The sequence below is a fragment of the Pleurodeles waltl genome, chromosome 1_2 (assembly GCF_031143425.1).
Source record: "Pleurodeles waltl isolate 20211129_DDA chromosome 1_2, aPleWal1.hap1.20221129, whole genome shotgun sequence".
NCBI classification, from domain to species: Eukaryota; Metazoa; Chordata; class Amphibia; order Caudata; family Salamandridae; genus Pleurodeles; species Pleurodeles waltl.
This window is the reverse complement of record NC_090437.1, coordinates 1,294,138,972-1,294,156,275: the sequence shown is the minus strand read 5'-3', so window position 1 is coordinate 1,294,156,275 and position 17,304 is coordinate 1,294,138,972. Positions and strand designations below refer to the sequence as shown.

The 17,304-nt window shown below is 44.5% G+C and overlaps 1 protein-coding gene across 5 annotated transcripts in view; it reads left to right on the top strand.

Moving 5' to 3' along the window:
* ADAM33 (ADAM metallopeptidase domain 33) overlaps positions 1 to 17,304 on the top strand; it is a 109,053-nt gene that overhangs the window by 42,539 nt on the left and 49,210 nt on the right. For all 5 annotated transcript variants that reach the window (XM_069205138.1, XM_069205157.1, XM_069205132.1 and 2 more), the window contains 3 exons: positions 10,786 to 10,864; positions 12,374 to 12,450; positions 15,798 to 15,957. In XM_069205138.1, coding sequence (XP_069061239.1) covers positions 10,786 to 10,864; positions 12,374 to 12,450; positions 15,798 to 15,957 — 316 coding nt within the window. The remainder of the gene's footprint in view (positions 1 to 10,785; positions 10,865 to 12,373; positions 12,451 to 15,797; positions 15,958 to 17,304) is intronic.

The window sequence follows — 17,304 nt, the reverse complement described above, 5'->3', positions numbered from 1 at the left end:
GTTTGTTCTAGTTAAGAACAGGCAGGAAATACCGTTAAATTTATTGAGGATTTTTGTGTAATGTGTTTTTGTGTGGGGAAAACACATTTTCTAGGTGGGGAAACAAAATTAAATTTAAATATGAAAATGCCCATTTGTGTCAGATTTACGCATTGCAATTTTCCAACCTAGTCCAAGTGTCCGCATTTGTTTATTAAAGCAAATCTGTGACAAAATTCTTGTTGGGTTTTGTCTAAATCTCATAAGAGTCAGAACTTTGTTCTAAACATAGGAGTAGTCCCATACTAAGAAATGTCCTATTTGCAGAGTACTCACAAACGCAAGCGTATATTTTTGAGTTAACGCATCAGGTCTTTTTGGCCAGAGGTAGCAATCTGCTACCTTTTTGTCTAGATTAATGCTATAGAAATTATGTATACATACATGCACAAATGTACCCAATTTTAGAATTAGTAAGATTTTTTTTTTTTTGGTTTCTATAAGCTAAGATGAAAATATATTTATTGTTCCATTTCCCATACTCCATCAGGAGTTTGACACCAGTGTTTTCAGTTTCCAATCTCGAGACAATGCATTACTCTGCCCTCGACAGCAGGAAATACCTGACTGTTTTTCAAAAGTTGGCAATAACCACGAGCCTGAATACTCAAACTTTGCCCCAGGATCTGGTTTACTCACAAGTAAAATTCTGCTACATTGGTGTAATTTTATTTGTGCACAAATCAGTTTAAAAGGAATGCTGTAATTGCTGCTGTTTGTGCACGTGAGTTGTACTGAGGTGCACAGATGTGACTGGCACTCAATGAAGTCCCATTCTGTGCACAGATAAAAGGAGAGTAATGTGGTGATTTGGTAACATACTATAAAGGCCGTCACCCATCACACACCCCTTCTTTGTCACAAAAACCTTTCTGTATCTGTTGCTATCCGTGTCACTTTTCACCTCAAACTCTTGCCTGATCCTGGGCACAGATAGTGCTGCAAAGCACGTTAAGTGAAAAGCAATTGCCAAGTGTGACATGTACTTTATGACATCCTACATGTGTGACTAGGTAAGCCATTTGCTGTCGCTTGTATTGCTGTAGTGGTCTGTGAACTTGAGTTCACTCTTTTCAGATAAGACTTGTGGTCATTTTCCTCTCCTCCCTGATATTAAGTGCTTAGATCAAGTTTCTTTACATCTTACAAGCAGAAGTGTCCCCTGTTAATTTAGAAACCTAGGGCATCATTACTAGTTTAGTGGACAGTTTATGACGTCCACTGAAGTTCCAATAGGGAGATTGCCGCCACAGTGGCTACCTCCCTCCAGGGCCCATTAAGAGTTTCCCGCCAGGTCAGCGGGCAGAAACCTGAGCTTCTGCCCACTGGCCTAGCGGGAAACACCCTACAGCATTGTCTCCAGCTTGTAATTGAACCGACGGCAATCCTGTAGGATGCAGTGTGCACCAGCACCCCTACAATGTTCACTGTCTGCATGGGCAGAGCAGGGGCCCCCCTGCCAGCCTTTTCATGGCGGTACTACTGCTATGAAATCGCTGGCGGAGAGCGAGGTCGTAATCCCCTGGGGCCCCCTGCACCCGTTCTCCACCAGCCTTTTCATGGCGGTGCTACCGCCATGAAATCTCTGGCAGAGAACGAGGTCATAATCCCCAGGGCAGTGCTGCTTGCCAATAACAAAAAGAGCCAATAACAAAGTAAACATAACTTAGAAGGCCTGATTAACGAAGAGCCGCCGCAGTAGTGTCGGAGGCACCACACTCATAGCGGCATCTCTGCAACGAGAAGCTGCAGTGAAGAGCTTCCACCACGACTGCGGAGCTTCTGCCATGAGTGCGGAGCCTCCACCATGACCGCGGAGGCTTTTGTGAATCGGGCCTACAATGAACATTTCAAAACTTGTATGTCAAACCCGTAACCAGGCCCGCTCACCTGCTCCACCACCACCTCCAACACATCCATTTAGAAACAGGACACCACATTAGAAATTAGACCGGGATGTTTCACAGATGTTTTGTGCACATAAGCATTAAATTATCTTCACACAAAAAAAATGTCTTTCATATTTCCATGGGGATTAACAGACTTTATACAAGTAGTTTCCTTCCCCCTCAACTGCAGGTGAATCTAAAACTTATAGAAGTAAAGGCCTTCCAGGGTGGAAAAGGGAAGACACATATATTTTATAGGGATATAGAGGAGGAAATTTCTTAAAACGTAAAATAGTTCCCCTATGGAAAGGGAGAAGTGAAATCTGTAAATTGATATTTCCGCACGGCTTGCCTAGTTCAGGATGTCCATCATAAGTGCAGTTGGTCTCATCCCTGTAACCTGTAACTGTGTAAATTAGGGCCATTGCATTTCATTGACTGCAGTCCAGAATACTGAGTAAGGAATATAGAATTACAAGAATATCGTAGTCAAACTATTGATTCAAAGATGTACTATTCTTTGAAGATTAGGACTAGGGAGTGGACAACTGGAGAGCGGAATCTAGCATTTCACAGTGATGGGACTGGGTTATCCTAGGACTAATGACTGACTATACTTTATCCTCTATCCTACGGGATGCTGGTCTGGGAGATTGTTGGGCCCAGTCTGGAGCGGTGGGATGGAAGGATGGATCCTCCTGGACACTGCGGAAGGGACTGTCATGCACACTGAGCACATGAACCATATGATGTTTTCTTATGTTCTCTTTTGTCTGTTACAATGGAAAAAAGAACAAAAAGATGTAAAACAAAATAAAAAATATCATGTAACTATGTCTGTTATCACACGAAGGTGGGGCTGTTTTAACAGCAGGACCAATACAAATAAAAAAATAAAAAATAAAAAGATGTCCTATTCTTAACCCAATATCAACAAACCTTGAAGACTCTATATACTGTTGCGATAAATACATGTGTAGTTATGTATAGCAAACATTCTCAACTCTATATACTTGCCAGAATGTGGGTCTGATTTAGAACTCGGGCATGGGTTATTTCTTCACATCGGTGACTGATATCCTGTCCGCCGACATCTAACTCCCATTCTATCTTATAAGATTTAAATTTCAGCAGACGGAATATCTGTCACCGTTGTGATGGAGTAACCCGTCCTCCGAGTTCTAAATCCCATTCTATCCTATGGGATTTAGATTTTGGCGGACGGGGTATCCGCCACCGTTGTGATGGAGTAACCCGTCCTCCGAGTTCTAAATCCCATTCTATCCTATGGGATTTAGATTTTGGCGGACGGGGTATTCGTCACCATTGTGATGGAGTAACCCGTCCTCTGAGTTCCAAATCAGGCCCTATATTTTTTTCCTCTGCGTTTTGGCTATGAGATTCTGCTAATTTGATGTAGCCCTCCTGATATTTCGTACCTCCACCCATTGCCACGCCTCGCCAGGGGTAGTAAGCACTATATAAATGCAATTTACAATTTCATTGTGTCCAAAAGTACATTATTGTGACATTCTGAAACCCTGGCGTGGGCCCGGCCCTCCTAACCTACACTGGACACATTAAATGTTGGAAGTGGGAGCACACCTGTAATTGTACGACTCTGATAAATGTCACGACATGCTCGAACTGTTCATTGTGAATCCCCCAACAATTGAAAATGGACCCTAAATGTGAGTGGCAGCGAACACGAATGGATTTGTGGGTGCTCGGTTTTCACGAGCTGGCCCAGGAGTAGAAGCTGGCTCTGTGGCCCATCACTTCTGCTCGCAGACACAGCCAGGGTGTGTGTGTGGGAGTACAGTCCCTGAACAGGGAGGATGAAAGCGGTCATAGTGAAAGCAGAGTATCACCTTCGTGCCCTTTGACCCCAAAGTCTTCATTCTTCGCATTCTCTGCACAGAGAAACTACTTTAAAGATGCCATCTTTGCAGGTCTCAGAGAGATGGATGGACTGCAAGGTGATTGCCCCCAGGGAGGCATGCGTGACGCCCACCCAGCAGTCACTTCAGCTGTCACTTCAGAGACACTGCCACTCAGGGTTCGGGACAAATTCATCACAATGAGCCAGTGGCGGGGCGCAAAGTGCTGGGGCCCCATGGAGAAGGTGTAGAGGGGCCCCTGGGAATGCCATATATCACAAGCATTGATAGTCCAGAGGGCGAATTGGACCCTCACTGACGGGGGGGGCTGTTACTCCCTTTCAATGAGCAAATAATCCTAGTCACCTGCCTGGAAGGGAGCTCGCGGAGGGGGGCATTACATTGCAGAGCCTGGTGGGGCCCCAGAGCACCTTTCATGTGCCCTCATGGGGAACCTGCCCCTTGTTTATAAATGTATATTCTCTCTCTCTCTCACATACACACACACCGACACACACGCACCCCCCCCCCCCCCCACACACACACACACACACACACACTCTCTCTCTCTCTTCATCTGAGAGGTGCTGTGAGATTGTGACACGTGTTACTTTCACAAAGCCTTTCAGCTTCTAAAAAGCTGGGTCTGTGAGTATCATTGAGACCTACTTCGGGCCCACTGGTGGGACTGGGTGCGGGGGGGGGGGGGTAGGCATTGGGAAGGCACACCCTGGTGAAGGTATTCGCAACCCTATAGCATAATGTTTCACGTTTCACACCCACTTTCCACTCTGAAGTTAGGCCCGACAAAGGCCGGCTTGAGTGTGTAAAGTGAGGGTGTAGTTCAAGGCTGGTCTCCATCTGCAGGAGTGTATCCCACGCGCAGGAACAACAAAACAGGACATGTGTACCTTAAAGGAACCGCACAGCAGCAGATTTCCACCAGTGGAAATCCTTCCAGTTTGGAGATGCGCGTGAACACATAAATACGCACCTTTCATAAGTGTTCACACGTTTTGACCGTGGAATTTGTGTGAATTGCATGATCAGACTAATTTCATGAAACTCGTAGTCATTAACTACTACTCATAGCTACTTTGAATTGAAGCAGTGGGCGTGGCAGCCAATTTTTGGATTAGTAAAATATTAGATGACAATGACAGAAGCGCATTGAAAACGTGTCGTTTTGAAAAAAGTGTCGTATTCGATACATATTTACTCTACATGAATATGTTCATTTAACGCAAGAACAATATCCATAAATGAAATTTCTTTACCATCAAATCTGCAAAGAGGCCTTCGGCACATGCAGCGGCCTCCCAGCAGCCGGTCCCACGAGCAGGCTCTCAGCAGGACTGCGTTTCTATGAAGGGCGCGCGCATCACTGACATACCTGGCTGCTGGTGACGCCGCGGGTGCGCTCAGTCAGTACCTGTGCGCTACTGAGGGTCTCATGAGAGCACATGATGGACCGTGCAAGCCGCAGACAGGAGCCTTGCACACCTGAGGGAAGATGCCACAGAATCCGGTGTGAACTACATATAAACATTAATGTGAGACTAAACACGCATTCCAAGTCTTTCACAAGGAGCTACGTGTTTTAGTTTTCTGCCACAATACCATCTAGCTGTACATTTAAAAAAATTGTAAAATTCTATATTCTAACCACAACGATCGTTTCAGTAGATAAAACACCTTCATTAAAAAGTAGATGCATTTAATTTGATTTCAAAATATTAAATTCTATAATTTTGATATGTAACGCCTATGATTCTGAAAGGACGCTATTGAAATATTCCACTACTTTTCTGATGTGCTAAGCACCTTGATGGCGTCCAGGAGTGGCGCAGATTCACCGGCCGAAAAAACCTCTTGGGTTAATGGAGGCATATTTCAGTACAATCCCCCCACATTTTTTTAAATCCATAGGCCGTACAAGCAATTGAGAAAATATAATGTCACTTGGACTATCATTTTTAAAGTATCCAACAGCACTTATAAATTTCAATTTCTTTCCCTTTTCCATACCCCCAAGTAGACCCTCATTCATTCATAAATTACACCTGAGAACCTCCTTGGACGCATGAGGGTTGCAGAATACAAAATAACACAATCTCTGTCAGTATAGAGCAGATCTAAACATATTTTGCACCTTATCTATGTAGGAAAGTACCATCTTTCTTGGCATGTTACCCCCACTTTCTACCTGTATGGCCGTATGTTTTGCCTGTCTCACTGGGACCCTGTTGGTACAATACCTCATCAGCCTAAATTGCTAGAACACTGCTAGATTTCACTAATAAGGGATAACTGGACCTGGATTAAGGTGTCAGTACCTAAGGTACCCACTACAAACCAGGCCAGCCTCCTACAGGCCACCAGTGTTGCCGCTCAGGTTAGGGGCGTTGTACAGATTACACTACTTTTACAGAGCATAGCGAAGGTCATTCGAATATCAGCTTCAAATATATAGTTAAAAATTCATTTTATAGTTATTACATTTGATATTGTGCAACATTTCTGGAATACAGTGAAGCTTCGAGGTGCAAAAATATACAAAACAGTAGAATGAATGAAACACTCTATAAAATCCAGTATTACAGATGAACACAAGCCTAAGAATGCTGATAACGTATTAACTTCTAAATGTCACACAGTATAATAAAAATATTAACCAGCGATACAATACAAAAGAGGTTGATCGATACCTACGGACGGGTGCCTTCCACTGATTTTGGTTTTCAATTGAAATTTAAAATTTCTAAATCCACATCAATGGTGTTAATCTGGAGGAATTTGTGACCAGAGTTTCAGCCTTCCTGGAATCAGTAGCTTGCCTCCTGCAACATTTTAGCATCATTTAGGCAGAACCAATTTAGAGTCCTATGAGAAATGTAAGGCCTACGAGTGCTGAAGGAAGTGAAACTGATTGGAATAGTAAGGCGCATAGATCTTTCACTTTAATGTGTTCCTCAATTTTTAGCCCATCTGAATCGAATATCTGGTAATATGATCAAATTTCCCCAGTGCAAATATAGGCCCTCATTATGACAACTGCGGTATTGACCACCTACCGCCGTGGCGACGGGCGCCAAAATACCAGCGCCGCTGCTACCTGCCGTCCGCCATATTATGACCGTACAACAGAAGGATGGTGGAATTCCGGCTGCGGCCATGGCGGCGGACGGAGGTAAGGTGGCGCTGCTGCCAGCAGCAGCGCCACACCAGTAGACCGCCGCAGACCGTATCATGACCCATGATACATCATGGTGGTGTTCTGCTGGTGGACGCTGCTGCTGGCAGCAGCACCACATCCCGTCTCCTGCCAGAGGACCCCTTCACAAAATGTAAGTCGGGTGCTCTGACAGGGGAGGGGGTGTTGTGTGTGGGGGTGTTGGTGTATGTTTGTGTGTGCGTGCATGCGGGTGTGCGGCGTGTGGAATGCATGTGTGCATGCATTGTTGGTAGTGTGCGTATATGTTGTGTTGTGTGAATGCGTGGGTGCCTGTATGTATGTAAGTGGATGTGTGTGTGAATGAATGTATGCATGCGTGGGTGGATGTGGGTATGTGTGTGTATGCATGTGTATGATGGTGCGTGAATGTGCGTGTATGTTGCGGGTGCTGGAGCGGGAGGGTGTGGGAGGACTCGGGGGAGTGGGGCGGGGAAGACCCCTACCAGTGAAAGGGAAGGGATTCCCTGTCACTGATAGTGCCTACCACCATAGTTTTCATGGCGGTAAGGAAGCCATGAAAACCATGGCGGTAGGCGGGATCATAATCCCACGGGTGAGACCGTGATGGGCGCCTGGCTGGAGACTGAAGTCTCCAGCCTGGCGGCTGTTACTACCCTGGCGGACGGAGTGGTGCTTTGGCAGTTTGGCTTGAGCCATACTGCCAATGTCATATTTTGGGGAAAGGTACCGCCAGCCTGTTGGGCCATAATCTTGAGATCCAATTTTTTACCTCTGGCATAACCTCTGTGTATTTCTAGGGAACATTCATTTACACCCCTGAGAAGAAAAAAAGCCTAGAAAGTGTTACACCTTGAACATATTTGGTCAATGCTCCAGTGCTAAAAAAAGGCCCAGTCTTGGAGATGTTACAAAGGTAGACATGTGCAGGTTTTAGCGACCGAAGGAACCGGAGGATCGAAGCAAAGTTTAGAGTCAAGAACAATCCAAAGCTTCCAAACAGACAAGACTGCTCTGGGGGAAGGACCTAAGTTGGAGTGCCAGTCAAACCAAGAAAAGTAGGCTGAGAGCTGTCTAGCAAAAGTGTTTCAGTTTGTCCATGATTTAAGCATAAGTAGTTGATTGTTATCAATGCTTTTAAATCTTGCAAGCATACCATGAAGGAATTCTGATCTGAAGCATTGTCGGATAAGTCTACCAGAATCTTGGTGTTGCCTCTGTGCATTTGATGCTGAAGACCACGGGCCGAAGATATAAGGACAGTGGGAACCACATAGGCTTTGAATATCACGGTGAAAAGCACAGATCCCTGGGGGATTCTACACACCAACCCTCATGGGAAAGGTAACAAATGCTCCATCTGTATCCGGTGGGTGGACCTCTCGAGAAATGAGTAAAGCCAGTCCAGGGCCTTTCTTATTTGTTCCAGTTGATGCCCAAACTAAAACAAACCATGATTTGGTATCAAAAGCTGGAAATAGATCTAATAAATTCAGAGCAGCAGGATACTTCAGATTCTAGTGGTGGAGAGCTTGTTCCAAAACGACCAACGCTGCAAGAGCAGAAACCTGATTGGAAATCTGCAAATAGGAACTTAATATACAAAATGTGTGTCTTTCTCTGTCTTTGTGTCTCAACCACATTTGATGGGTCTGTGCCTCTCTCTCTCCCTTTCTGTCCCCCTTTCTCTGTGCATCTCCTCTGTCTGCCTTCTCTACATCGATTGATGTCTTAATTTTTTCCTATGTGCATTCATCTTCCTACTCCCACTGCCGCTCCTCTCCTGGATCAGAATGCTTCTCTCTCGCTTCTGATCCTTTCCACTTTGCCATGGGACAGTTTCTCTCTGATTCACCTGTTTCCCATCTCTTTCCTCTCTTTGAGCCTCATTCCTTGCCTCATCTCTGTTCGTTGCGGTGTCTGAGAGTCTCTCCTCTTTGTATCTGTCTTTGGCTCCCACTTTGTGGAATTGTCGAGAAGAGCATCCGTACACCAGGGCCAGTGGTGAGCAAAGCACACACTCGCGCATGCGCACAAGCACACTTTCTCAGGCACACTCTGTCTCACACAGACTTAGGGCGAGACACACACACCCACAAAAGTCACACAAGCACACACACAAATCATTCAAGACAAGTTTTTAATACTTACCCTTCCGCTAGTGTCTTGACTCTTGTTGTGGCCTAGCTGCTTAATCTTGGCAAACATTTCCCACAAACACAGAATCACAGCAGGCAGCGCATATCTAGCATCACATATAGCAGACCCTGCACTGTCAATCATAATGTGAGTTTGAACCTCCTAACCCACTGATAGCCTGAGACAATGCAAATAAATCAGGAGTGGCTCAGCACAGGGCTGTCAGAGTGGCGCCCACAGGCTGCTCTGAAAGACTTGCTATTCCCCAAATCACAGCTGAGCCTGCCTGTCTGTCCCTGTCCAAGGCAACAACATGGTTCCCAAGCAGAGAACATTCTAAAGTACTGCTATTCGGTACCTGTGAGCACCGGCCCATTTGAAGCAGCACTCCCTGTAAGGTTTCTTAAACCTCACAGTGCTGCTGCAGATCATGCTCAAAGATGTTCAATGCCCCTGAAACAAATAAGTTATAAACAGTTTGTGGAAGTGGTTGGCTGTATCACAAAGCATGAAAATTAGGCTGTTTCAAGACTATGGACCCAATGGGAAGCCACACATCCCAACTTCTCAATGCAGATTCAGATGGAGAAGCGAGAGACGTCTTTGATTGACCAAGCTGATGGTGTGAAATTTTGATCTCAGATTGGACAGTGGGTGCTTCAGCAAACAATTTTGAGTTTCAAACAATTCTATATAGATGTTTGTGGGGCCATTGAGAGACATCATCAGCAAACACGCCTCTCCGGGTGGACCAGAGCACAACCCAGGAAAGTGGAAAATGCCACTAAAAAACTGATTTGGATGGCTTAATCTGTGCAATGGTTGGCTAGCGTTCAATGCTTAGAGCGACCTTAAAAATGTTGTTGGACCTAAAGGTAGAACTATTTTTAGCTACCAAAGATTTGCCGCTGCAGAATGTATTCAGAATGACATGAGTAGCTACGTTGGGTACAGGTTTAGCTTTTGGCCATGCCAGTGCCTGTTCTCATATTGACAGTACTTGCATAGTATGTCTACATCCAAGCTATATGACCTGTGCTCATGGCCTCTTGTTACTAGAAACAGGGTCTGGCCTTCTGCCAGGCCCTGAACCAAAGACCTATGCCTGCAGTATCCACAGAGTAAATCCTGTAGCTTTGTCATGCCAATACTCAAAACAGATCAAGGCCTTCAGCCGTGCCGGTAAGTCACCATGGCTGCCTTATCACCAGTGCATTGGCAGTGTGAGGCACAGAGGTATAGCGATGCGGCTTTCTTAAATTTGGAATTTCTTGTTTATTGGTTTTGATTATAACAAATGTGTCTCTATAAATTTAGGTAGGAGTTAAGGCTTAGTCACCTCCTTGACCTTTCTGTTGTAGCTGTATCCGCCCTCTCAATCTTAACTAAACTTTAACTAAACTCTTCTTCTCTGGTGAATAGGCATATATAATGGCCAATCAAGCACTGTAGAGCAGGTGATGTCACTATCCTTAAAATCCCTTTAGAGGTGGTAAAATGAAGTGTCCTGTGATGCCACCTTCAGTGTACCCTTTGAAGTGAACATGTGGTTCTTCTAAGCAGGCCGAGGGGTATAATGCCATTAATGAACTATCATTACTCACGGGTGCTCACGGATGCTGGTATGTTTTCTACCTGTTTGTAGGGAGCTGCTCACCAGAGATTTCACCGAATCGCATTATCTGGAAGATGGGACACTGATCACCCAGCCACGTCATCACAAGGTAGGTGTGTCACATACAAGAATATGCAATATACGCCCATGGGCATTTGCAGACATTTTTCAGGGGGGTGGGCGACCCAGACTGTTTTTGGCGGTGGCCACAGCCGTATTAGTGCAGGCAGCGTAACATTACTGCAGCCCTAGTGTTACGCTGCACTGTGAGCCTACACACCAGGCTCTACCTAAATCCGGTGGGGTGGATTCCAGCTAGATGACCACGACTGCATGCTGACTGCTGCACGTCTTCGCTACAGCTGCTTGCTTAGACTGCCGAATCCCAGGCCTAATTTGGGGACGGTTTCTTCTTAGACTACAGGCTTCCTTGCTCAGGTATGGGGGATGATGTCTTCCCAAAGGGAAACCTGAAGGGTGGATTAGGGCTTATCACGGCATGCTCTAACATAGCTTAGGTAGGAAATAAATCGTTATTATTCCTAGTGACACTATGGTGGGATTGTTTTTGTGTTTCACTCTTCTTGTCACAATTTTGCTTCTAGTGCGTTTCATCATCCTAGTTATTGCGATACATGACATTTTATCTAAGATGCAGTTGTTTCGGTAAACCTTATTGGACTGTACTCTGCTTCTGTTTGTCTTTCCCTGTGTGAGCCTAATGTAACTGAGAGAAAGGGATGAGTTCTGATCGACCACGATTTCCCTGAGGAGTCCTCTCTGTCATGCGCCCGGTTGCCACAACCATCCCCGGTCTCTGGTGGAAATGAGTTACTGCTAGTTAGGTGGAAAACCCAGATTGGGACGACAGGTGTCACATAGTGTGGAATTGTACTCAGTACCCCACAATTCACGTGATTCTGCCACCCAAATCCAGTAGTTTTATTAGGATAGTGAGACCACCCCCCCACAGATGCCCATGTATACACAGTTGGCTTCTGAATCACGCACACACCCAATTCTGTTGCTATCTAAATGTTGTATTTGTATTGTTATTATCATATAAACCAGGATAGCAACATCTAAATATGTACAATAAATATTTTACAAAGGGTTAACATGTGACATAATTATAAAATAACGTTTTTGACAGATAATAATAAGGAAAACGAGTCGTAGAAATACAATGTAGCAAAAATTATCCATCCAGGAAAAATAGTTTGTTGCTGTAGGTGGCGTGTTCAGAGGAATGGATAACAGTGTGTCAGCCCTGTCTATTGAGCTTCGAGAGGCGACCACAGCTGCCTGGACCTTGTTCCCTCCATCCCTGCAGCTGAGGCTGAACTTGGTTAGAATTCCAGGGATGTGGGCCCGTGAAGCACATGTTAGGGTGGTCCACTGATGCACACGCATCTGGTAGTTCAGCTGGGTGAAGATGTTTTTTTTTCCGATGAACACTTCAGGGTTCTTTTAGGGTTCCATAGCGTGTCTTTGAAAAAATAGTGCCTTATCCCTTTAAAAAAGTGTGATCAAGTACACACGTGTAACTAAAGGCTAAATATCCACATGTCCTGTGTTCTTTTTTTTCTTGACTTACTCGTTTCTTGTCTCTTTGTAGGATCATTGCTGCTACACTGGTTATGTGGAAGGGATTGCAGATTCCTTTGTTTCTGTCTGCACTTGCCAAGGCCTCGGGTAAGAATGTTGACTCTGTGTCAAAAACACATCCACATATTTTTTTCCTTCTCTTTCTCCCCCGGTATCAACAAACAAGCAGAGGAGGTGGCCTGATTCAAAGTTCCTTCAATTTTCAGAGGCAATACTCGACGTAGATAAAAATCCATGTTGAGCTTTTGGAAACCCATGGACATCATGATGAAGGAAATTTAGCTGCACTTTCAGAAGTTCTTCATGAAACTGGAGGATTTTAATTCACCGCCAAACGTCAGGCTTTTCCACTGTGTTAATATTTCACCTCACCTGCTTCGGCCACACACCGTGGAGTTAGAGTTGCAGGTCAGTTGCTGATGCTAGGATTTTTGATGTTTCAGCAAAATGACATTTTGCTGCTTACCCTCTTGGAATCCGGCCGACGTTTGTGTCGTTTTGGGCCAATATGGTCATCCCATTAAGTGGTGCTAGAAGTGTCTGTCTTCAATTGCCTTGTTGGCCTGGACAAACCAAACTGGGTTGAACTTAAGTCACCATCTTCTGATTAATGGAGATTTGTGGAAGGTGATACAGAATTCTATTCTTTTACGCATATTAAAACTATTAAGTAAGAAGGAGGGGGTCAATTCATTAATAAGTTATCTTTTAAACAGTGCTATGTTTATGGGCACACTACAGTCATACAAATTATTCTACAGAACATTTACATGCGTTCTTTTAAGACGGGCGTAGCAGCTTCGGTTGTCGCAAGGTTGTTAATTGGAACTATTGACTAACAATGTAGCTGAAATTAGTTATTGGCAACCAGAGCCCAAGTTACAAAAAGAGGGCCAGGTGCAAACGGGGACAGTGCACCCTATTGCAATGAATTTACTGCGCCCAGAGCAGCAGTAAAATACATAGCGGCTATTTACAAGCCGCCTTGTGTTTCTCTGTGCAGACAGCAACCCACCTGTACTTTAAAGAGGGGACAGAGATCCACCTGCAGGAAGGTGCAGAGAGTGACTGCACGGGCCTGCGGAGGGATGTCTGGGGGTGGGGTCCATGGGACCCCTTTCACCCCTTGGTAAGGGCTGCCCTCAGGGGACAGGCTGATGGTGGGCCACCTAAGGGCATGATTGCCTCCGCACCCGTGTCAGTAATAAGGCGCAGGAGCCAAGGTAAAGTGATTCCCTCATTTGCATGGATCTAAGCCATAGGCAAAAGCGGCAGTGCCCTCTCAGGCTACCACTGGTACTGCATGTGCATTTGTGGTCCCCTCTGTAGTACCACAGTGGCCTGGGGGGTGCAAAATATGTGCACGCTCATGTTGCGCCCCTGAGGCACTATATATAATATGGCCCAGATGGCTATAAAATTCCAGTTATGTGGGGCTAACAGCATAAATACAAATGTGAGCTTCGCCTGCCTTTGTCATTTTATTTCTCATAATAAAAGTTTATATTTTTAAGGAACTTTACTTCTCAGTAGCTAATTAATGTTTCAATCTAACCCCTATTTAGCAGAAGACTAAGGGTTGCACAAGGCTTATTAATTTTACATCCCTCATTCACTTATGAGTTTGAAAAACAATGGAACCTATGTGTTGTGGTTTTGGTAAAAAAAAAAAAAAATACGTACAAAATATTCCCCTTATTTATGGCCTAACTGATTAAATGCTCTCCTTCTCAGAGCCATCATGGGAAGGTTTTTAAATGCAAGCCGGTCCTAAATGGTTTCTCTTAACAGTAGAAGAGTGGTTTGTGTTCATGGACGTCAATTCATCAAAATGTGAGGTAGTGGACATGTCATCAGGCACCGTTCAACCATGATGACATCACAGGGCTGACCCCTTGTCACACACTTAGCCTCTCCACATTGCCCTATTTGCTGTGGGTGTCTAGAAAAGAAATTGATTGTGGCGTTTGAACCTTGCGTACTTTCTAACCCTTCAATTGACTCTTGAGACCAGAAAAAAGGGATGGGTGGAATGCTTGAATTAACTAAACTACTGGTGTTCACTCAGGGCCCCATTCCCTGTCATTATTATTTACTGACCATGCCAACTGAATCAATCAGGAATTCAATCCGTCAGAATCTATTTAGCACTGCTAATCACCCAATAGCGCATCCAGGCGCTTGCAGGTCCTGGAAGGCTCAAACAGCCAGGTTTTATTGGCCCAGACACCTCTGACATGAACCAGCAAAATCAGCTTTGTTCCTGATATAATAGGAATAGTACAACAAGACCTGTCAGGCCAGGTCTTCTCTGAACAACAACTCAAGCAACTCCAGACCGATTTAGGCCTTCTAGAGTCTCGCAAGCAGGGTTCAGCTTGAGTGCTGTGGGACAAGGGGCACAGGACTAACTTTTCGGCTTATCAGTCACATTTAGTCAATTGCACTGAGCAAAACAAAAAAGTGATGGGTAGTTTACTTGATTCAGTGTTAGCCACTTGTAATTACTTTGGGGCTGCAATCTATTCCATTGTTTTTTTGCCCAGTATGTCATTTCAGTTTTCAGAATGGAAACAGCCATATGCAAATCAGCGTTGGCCCTGACCCAGTAGGGTCAGTCCAGCCTGAACTGCCATGGCAGTTCATTACAAGCTTCAAAAGATATGAGAATAGTTTCAAAGTCAGGATAACAAAAGATGGACAATGTAGATTCAACTCATTAAAAACGATTTAATGTTAGGTGAGAGATGACCGGATGAACCACTGAAGAAATGAAGATTTAGTTCTGATTCCAAGGAGAGTGGGATACCCAGACACAGGCAGGCAGACGGTGAACCCCAATAGTGTCACATTCTAATGCTAACATTCCAACTGGGTAAAGGGAACGATATACTCTGAGCATTCTACATGCTATAATTCCATGGAAAAGCAGCTCGAATGAACGTTATGACAGAGGGGGCTGATGGTTGAGCGAGAAGATTCACCATAGCAGAGCCTATGAGACAATGAACTTTTTCTTTGTGGTACAGTTTTTAATAAAATGTGTTAAATCCATTCAGTTTGTCTTTTTTAAAAGCATAAATGTAAGGCTTTATGTCTACTGTGAATTTTTAACTATGTTCTTTGTCATTTACGAGTAAAGTAGGCCCACTTGGGAACAATATTCAGGTGACATCATGCATATATATTTCAGTTTTGAATATTGTGCAGATGATGTGTGCATGCTGTACGGTATTCTGTCAAATCATAATCTTAATACACACCAGCAAATTCCCCTTCCAATTACATAAGATAGAGTTTTTAGGGTGATTGCTAGGTTAGTGGCGGTCCCGGTGCCGGAGAGGTGGTACTTACAATTGTTAAGTCTAGTGTTTCTGATCAGCTGTGTCAAGAAAACAACAAGCAGATAAGGAGTGCTTTGTTTGATATTTCAGTGGTTATGTAATGCTTAGAGAGGAGACATACACCATTGACACCTACTCGTCAGAAGACAGCCAGGAGAAGGTCTTTAACCTCGCCTTCCGAAGGTCCGAAACGCATACACATGATGGTAGTAAGAGGAAGCTTCTGTCTGCTGGTCAATCCAGTGATGTGGTAAGATATATGTAAGAGTTTGTAGTAAATCTACTACTGATTTACCAATGGCATGAAAAAAACTGACAGTAATATCATTTGCAAGAATGTTGACTCAAAAACAGACTGCCAAAACCTTGCACACATTTATCATAGCAAAAATGCCAAAGTTATTGAATTAAAAAAAATCCAGACAAATTTACTTCTTACATATTTTAGCATTGGCATTGGGTTACATTAGTCAGCTACCTCCAGTTGTTGCATATTTGGGGGGGGAAGTACTTTGCATGTAGTATAAGGTGCAGATAAAGATTACTGTTAGGAAATGTTTGTCTGATCAAGGTGTTGGAAGCCTATGTTTTGTAGTCTGTGTTTTTGTAATTGATGGTTTGTTTTTGTTGCATATGTGTTCTCAAGGTACCCTCCCAAGAACCAGACACTCAAACATGTAGTTCTGGCACAGTGGTACAGTGATGCCTGTATTAAACAACCAACTACAAGGGGCATTCAGGCATGTTCCCAGCATGGCAGAAGTTGGGGGTGAACTATATACACATACCTGGTGCTTTTCAGGGAGAGGGGTTATTCGGACTTCAGTTGTTGGGGTGCAGGTGAGATGTGAAGGTGCACATGGACCCTGCTCTGTGCACTTTGTTCGGATTTTGTGGTTCTGAGGAGGAGGGATGGCAGGATGAAGGGCTAAGCTGCCCTCTCAGGCAAAATGTGCTAATAGTCATTCACCCAAGCATAGCACCGCCCGCTGTAGATTGGCATTGTGATCTTTTGGCACAGTCCTGTCCTGCCCATCAGCATCAAATCTCTGAAGGCTCAGAAAGAGCTCAGAAAGAGCTTGGTGACTTGCACTGTATTCAAACCCCTGCTGCTTGTGGGGGGGGGGGCATAGGACACAAAAGACCCATGCCCAGTGCATTTTATTTTGTGGTTCTGGGTTTCATAAGGGCTACTTGCCACTCTGTTAGGCAACAAGTGCTCTGCCATTCACTTGGCAAGTCCTCCCTGGCGAGAGATTGACCCTGTTTAATTTTTGCCCCCCCCCCCCCACTACTTCCTACCCCCACCCCCCCACCCCATACTGCTCATTGGTGTCAAAGCTTTGAATGCGGTCTTTGGCAGAATCAAAAATAATGACCATTGGCAATCAGTCTAATTTTCCTGCTAGGAAATTGGTTTTAAACCAAACTCTCTTTGCGTGGCCTTAAAGAAAAGGGCAAGACAATAAGTGCTTATCAAGTGATTTCGAAAAAACAGGACTAAACAGCAGATGGTCAAATTCTGCATTTCAGTCCATGCCATGGAGTTCCATAATTTACTTCCACAACCTTTGAAAGTGCTATTTTGTCATCTGGC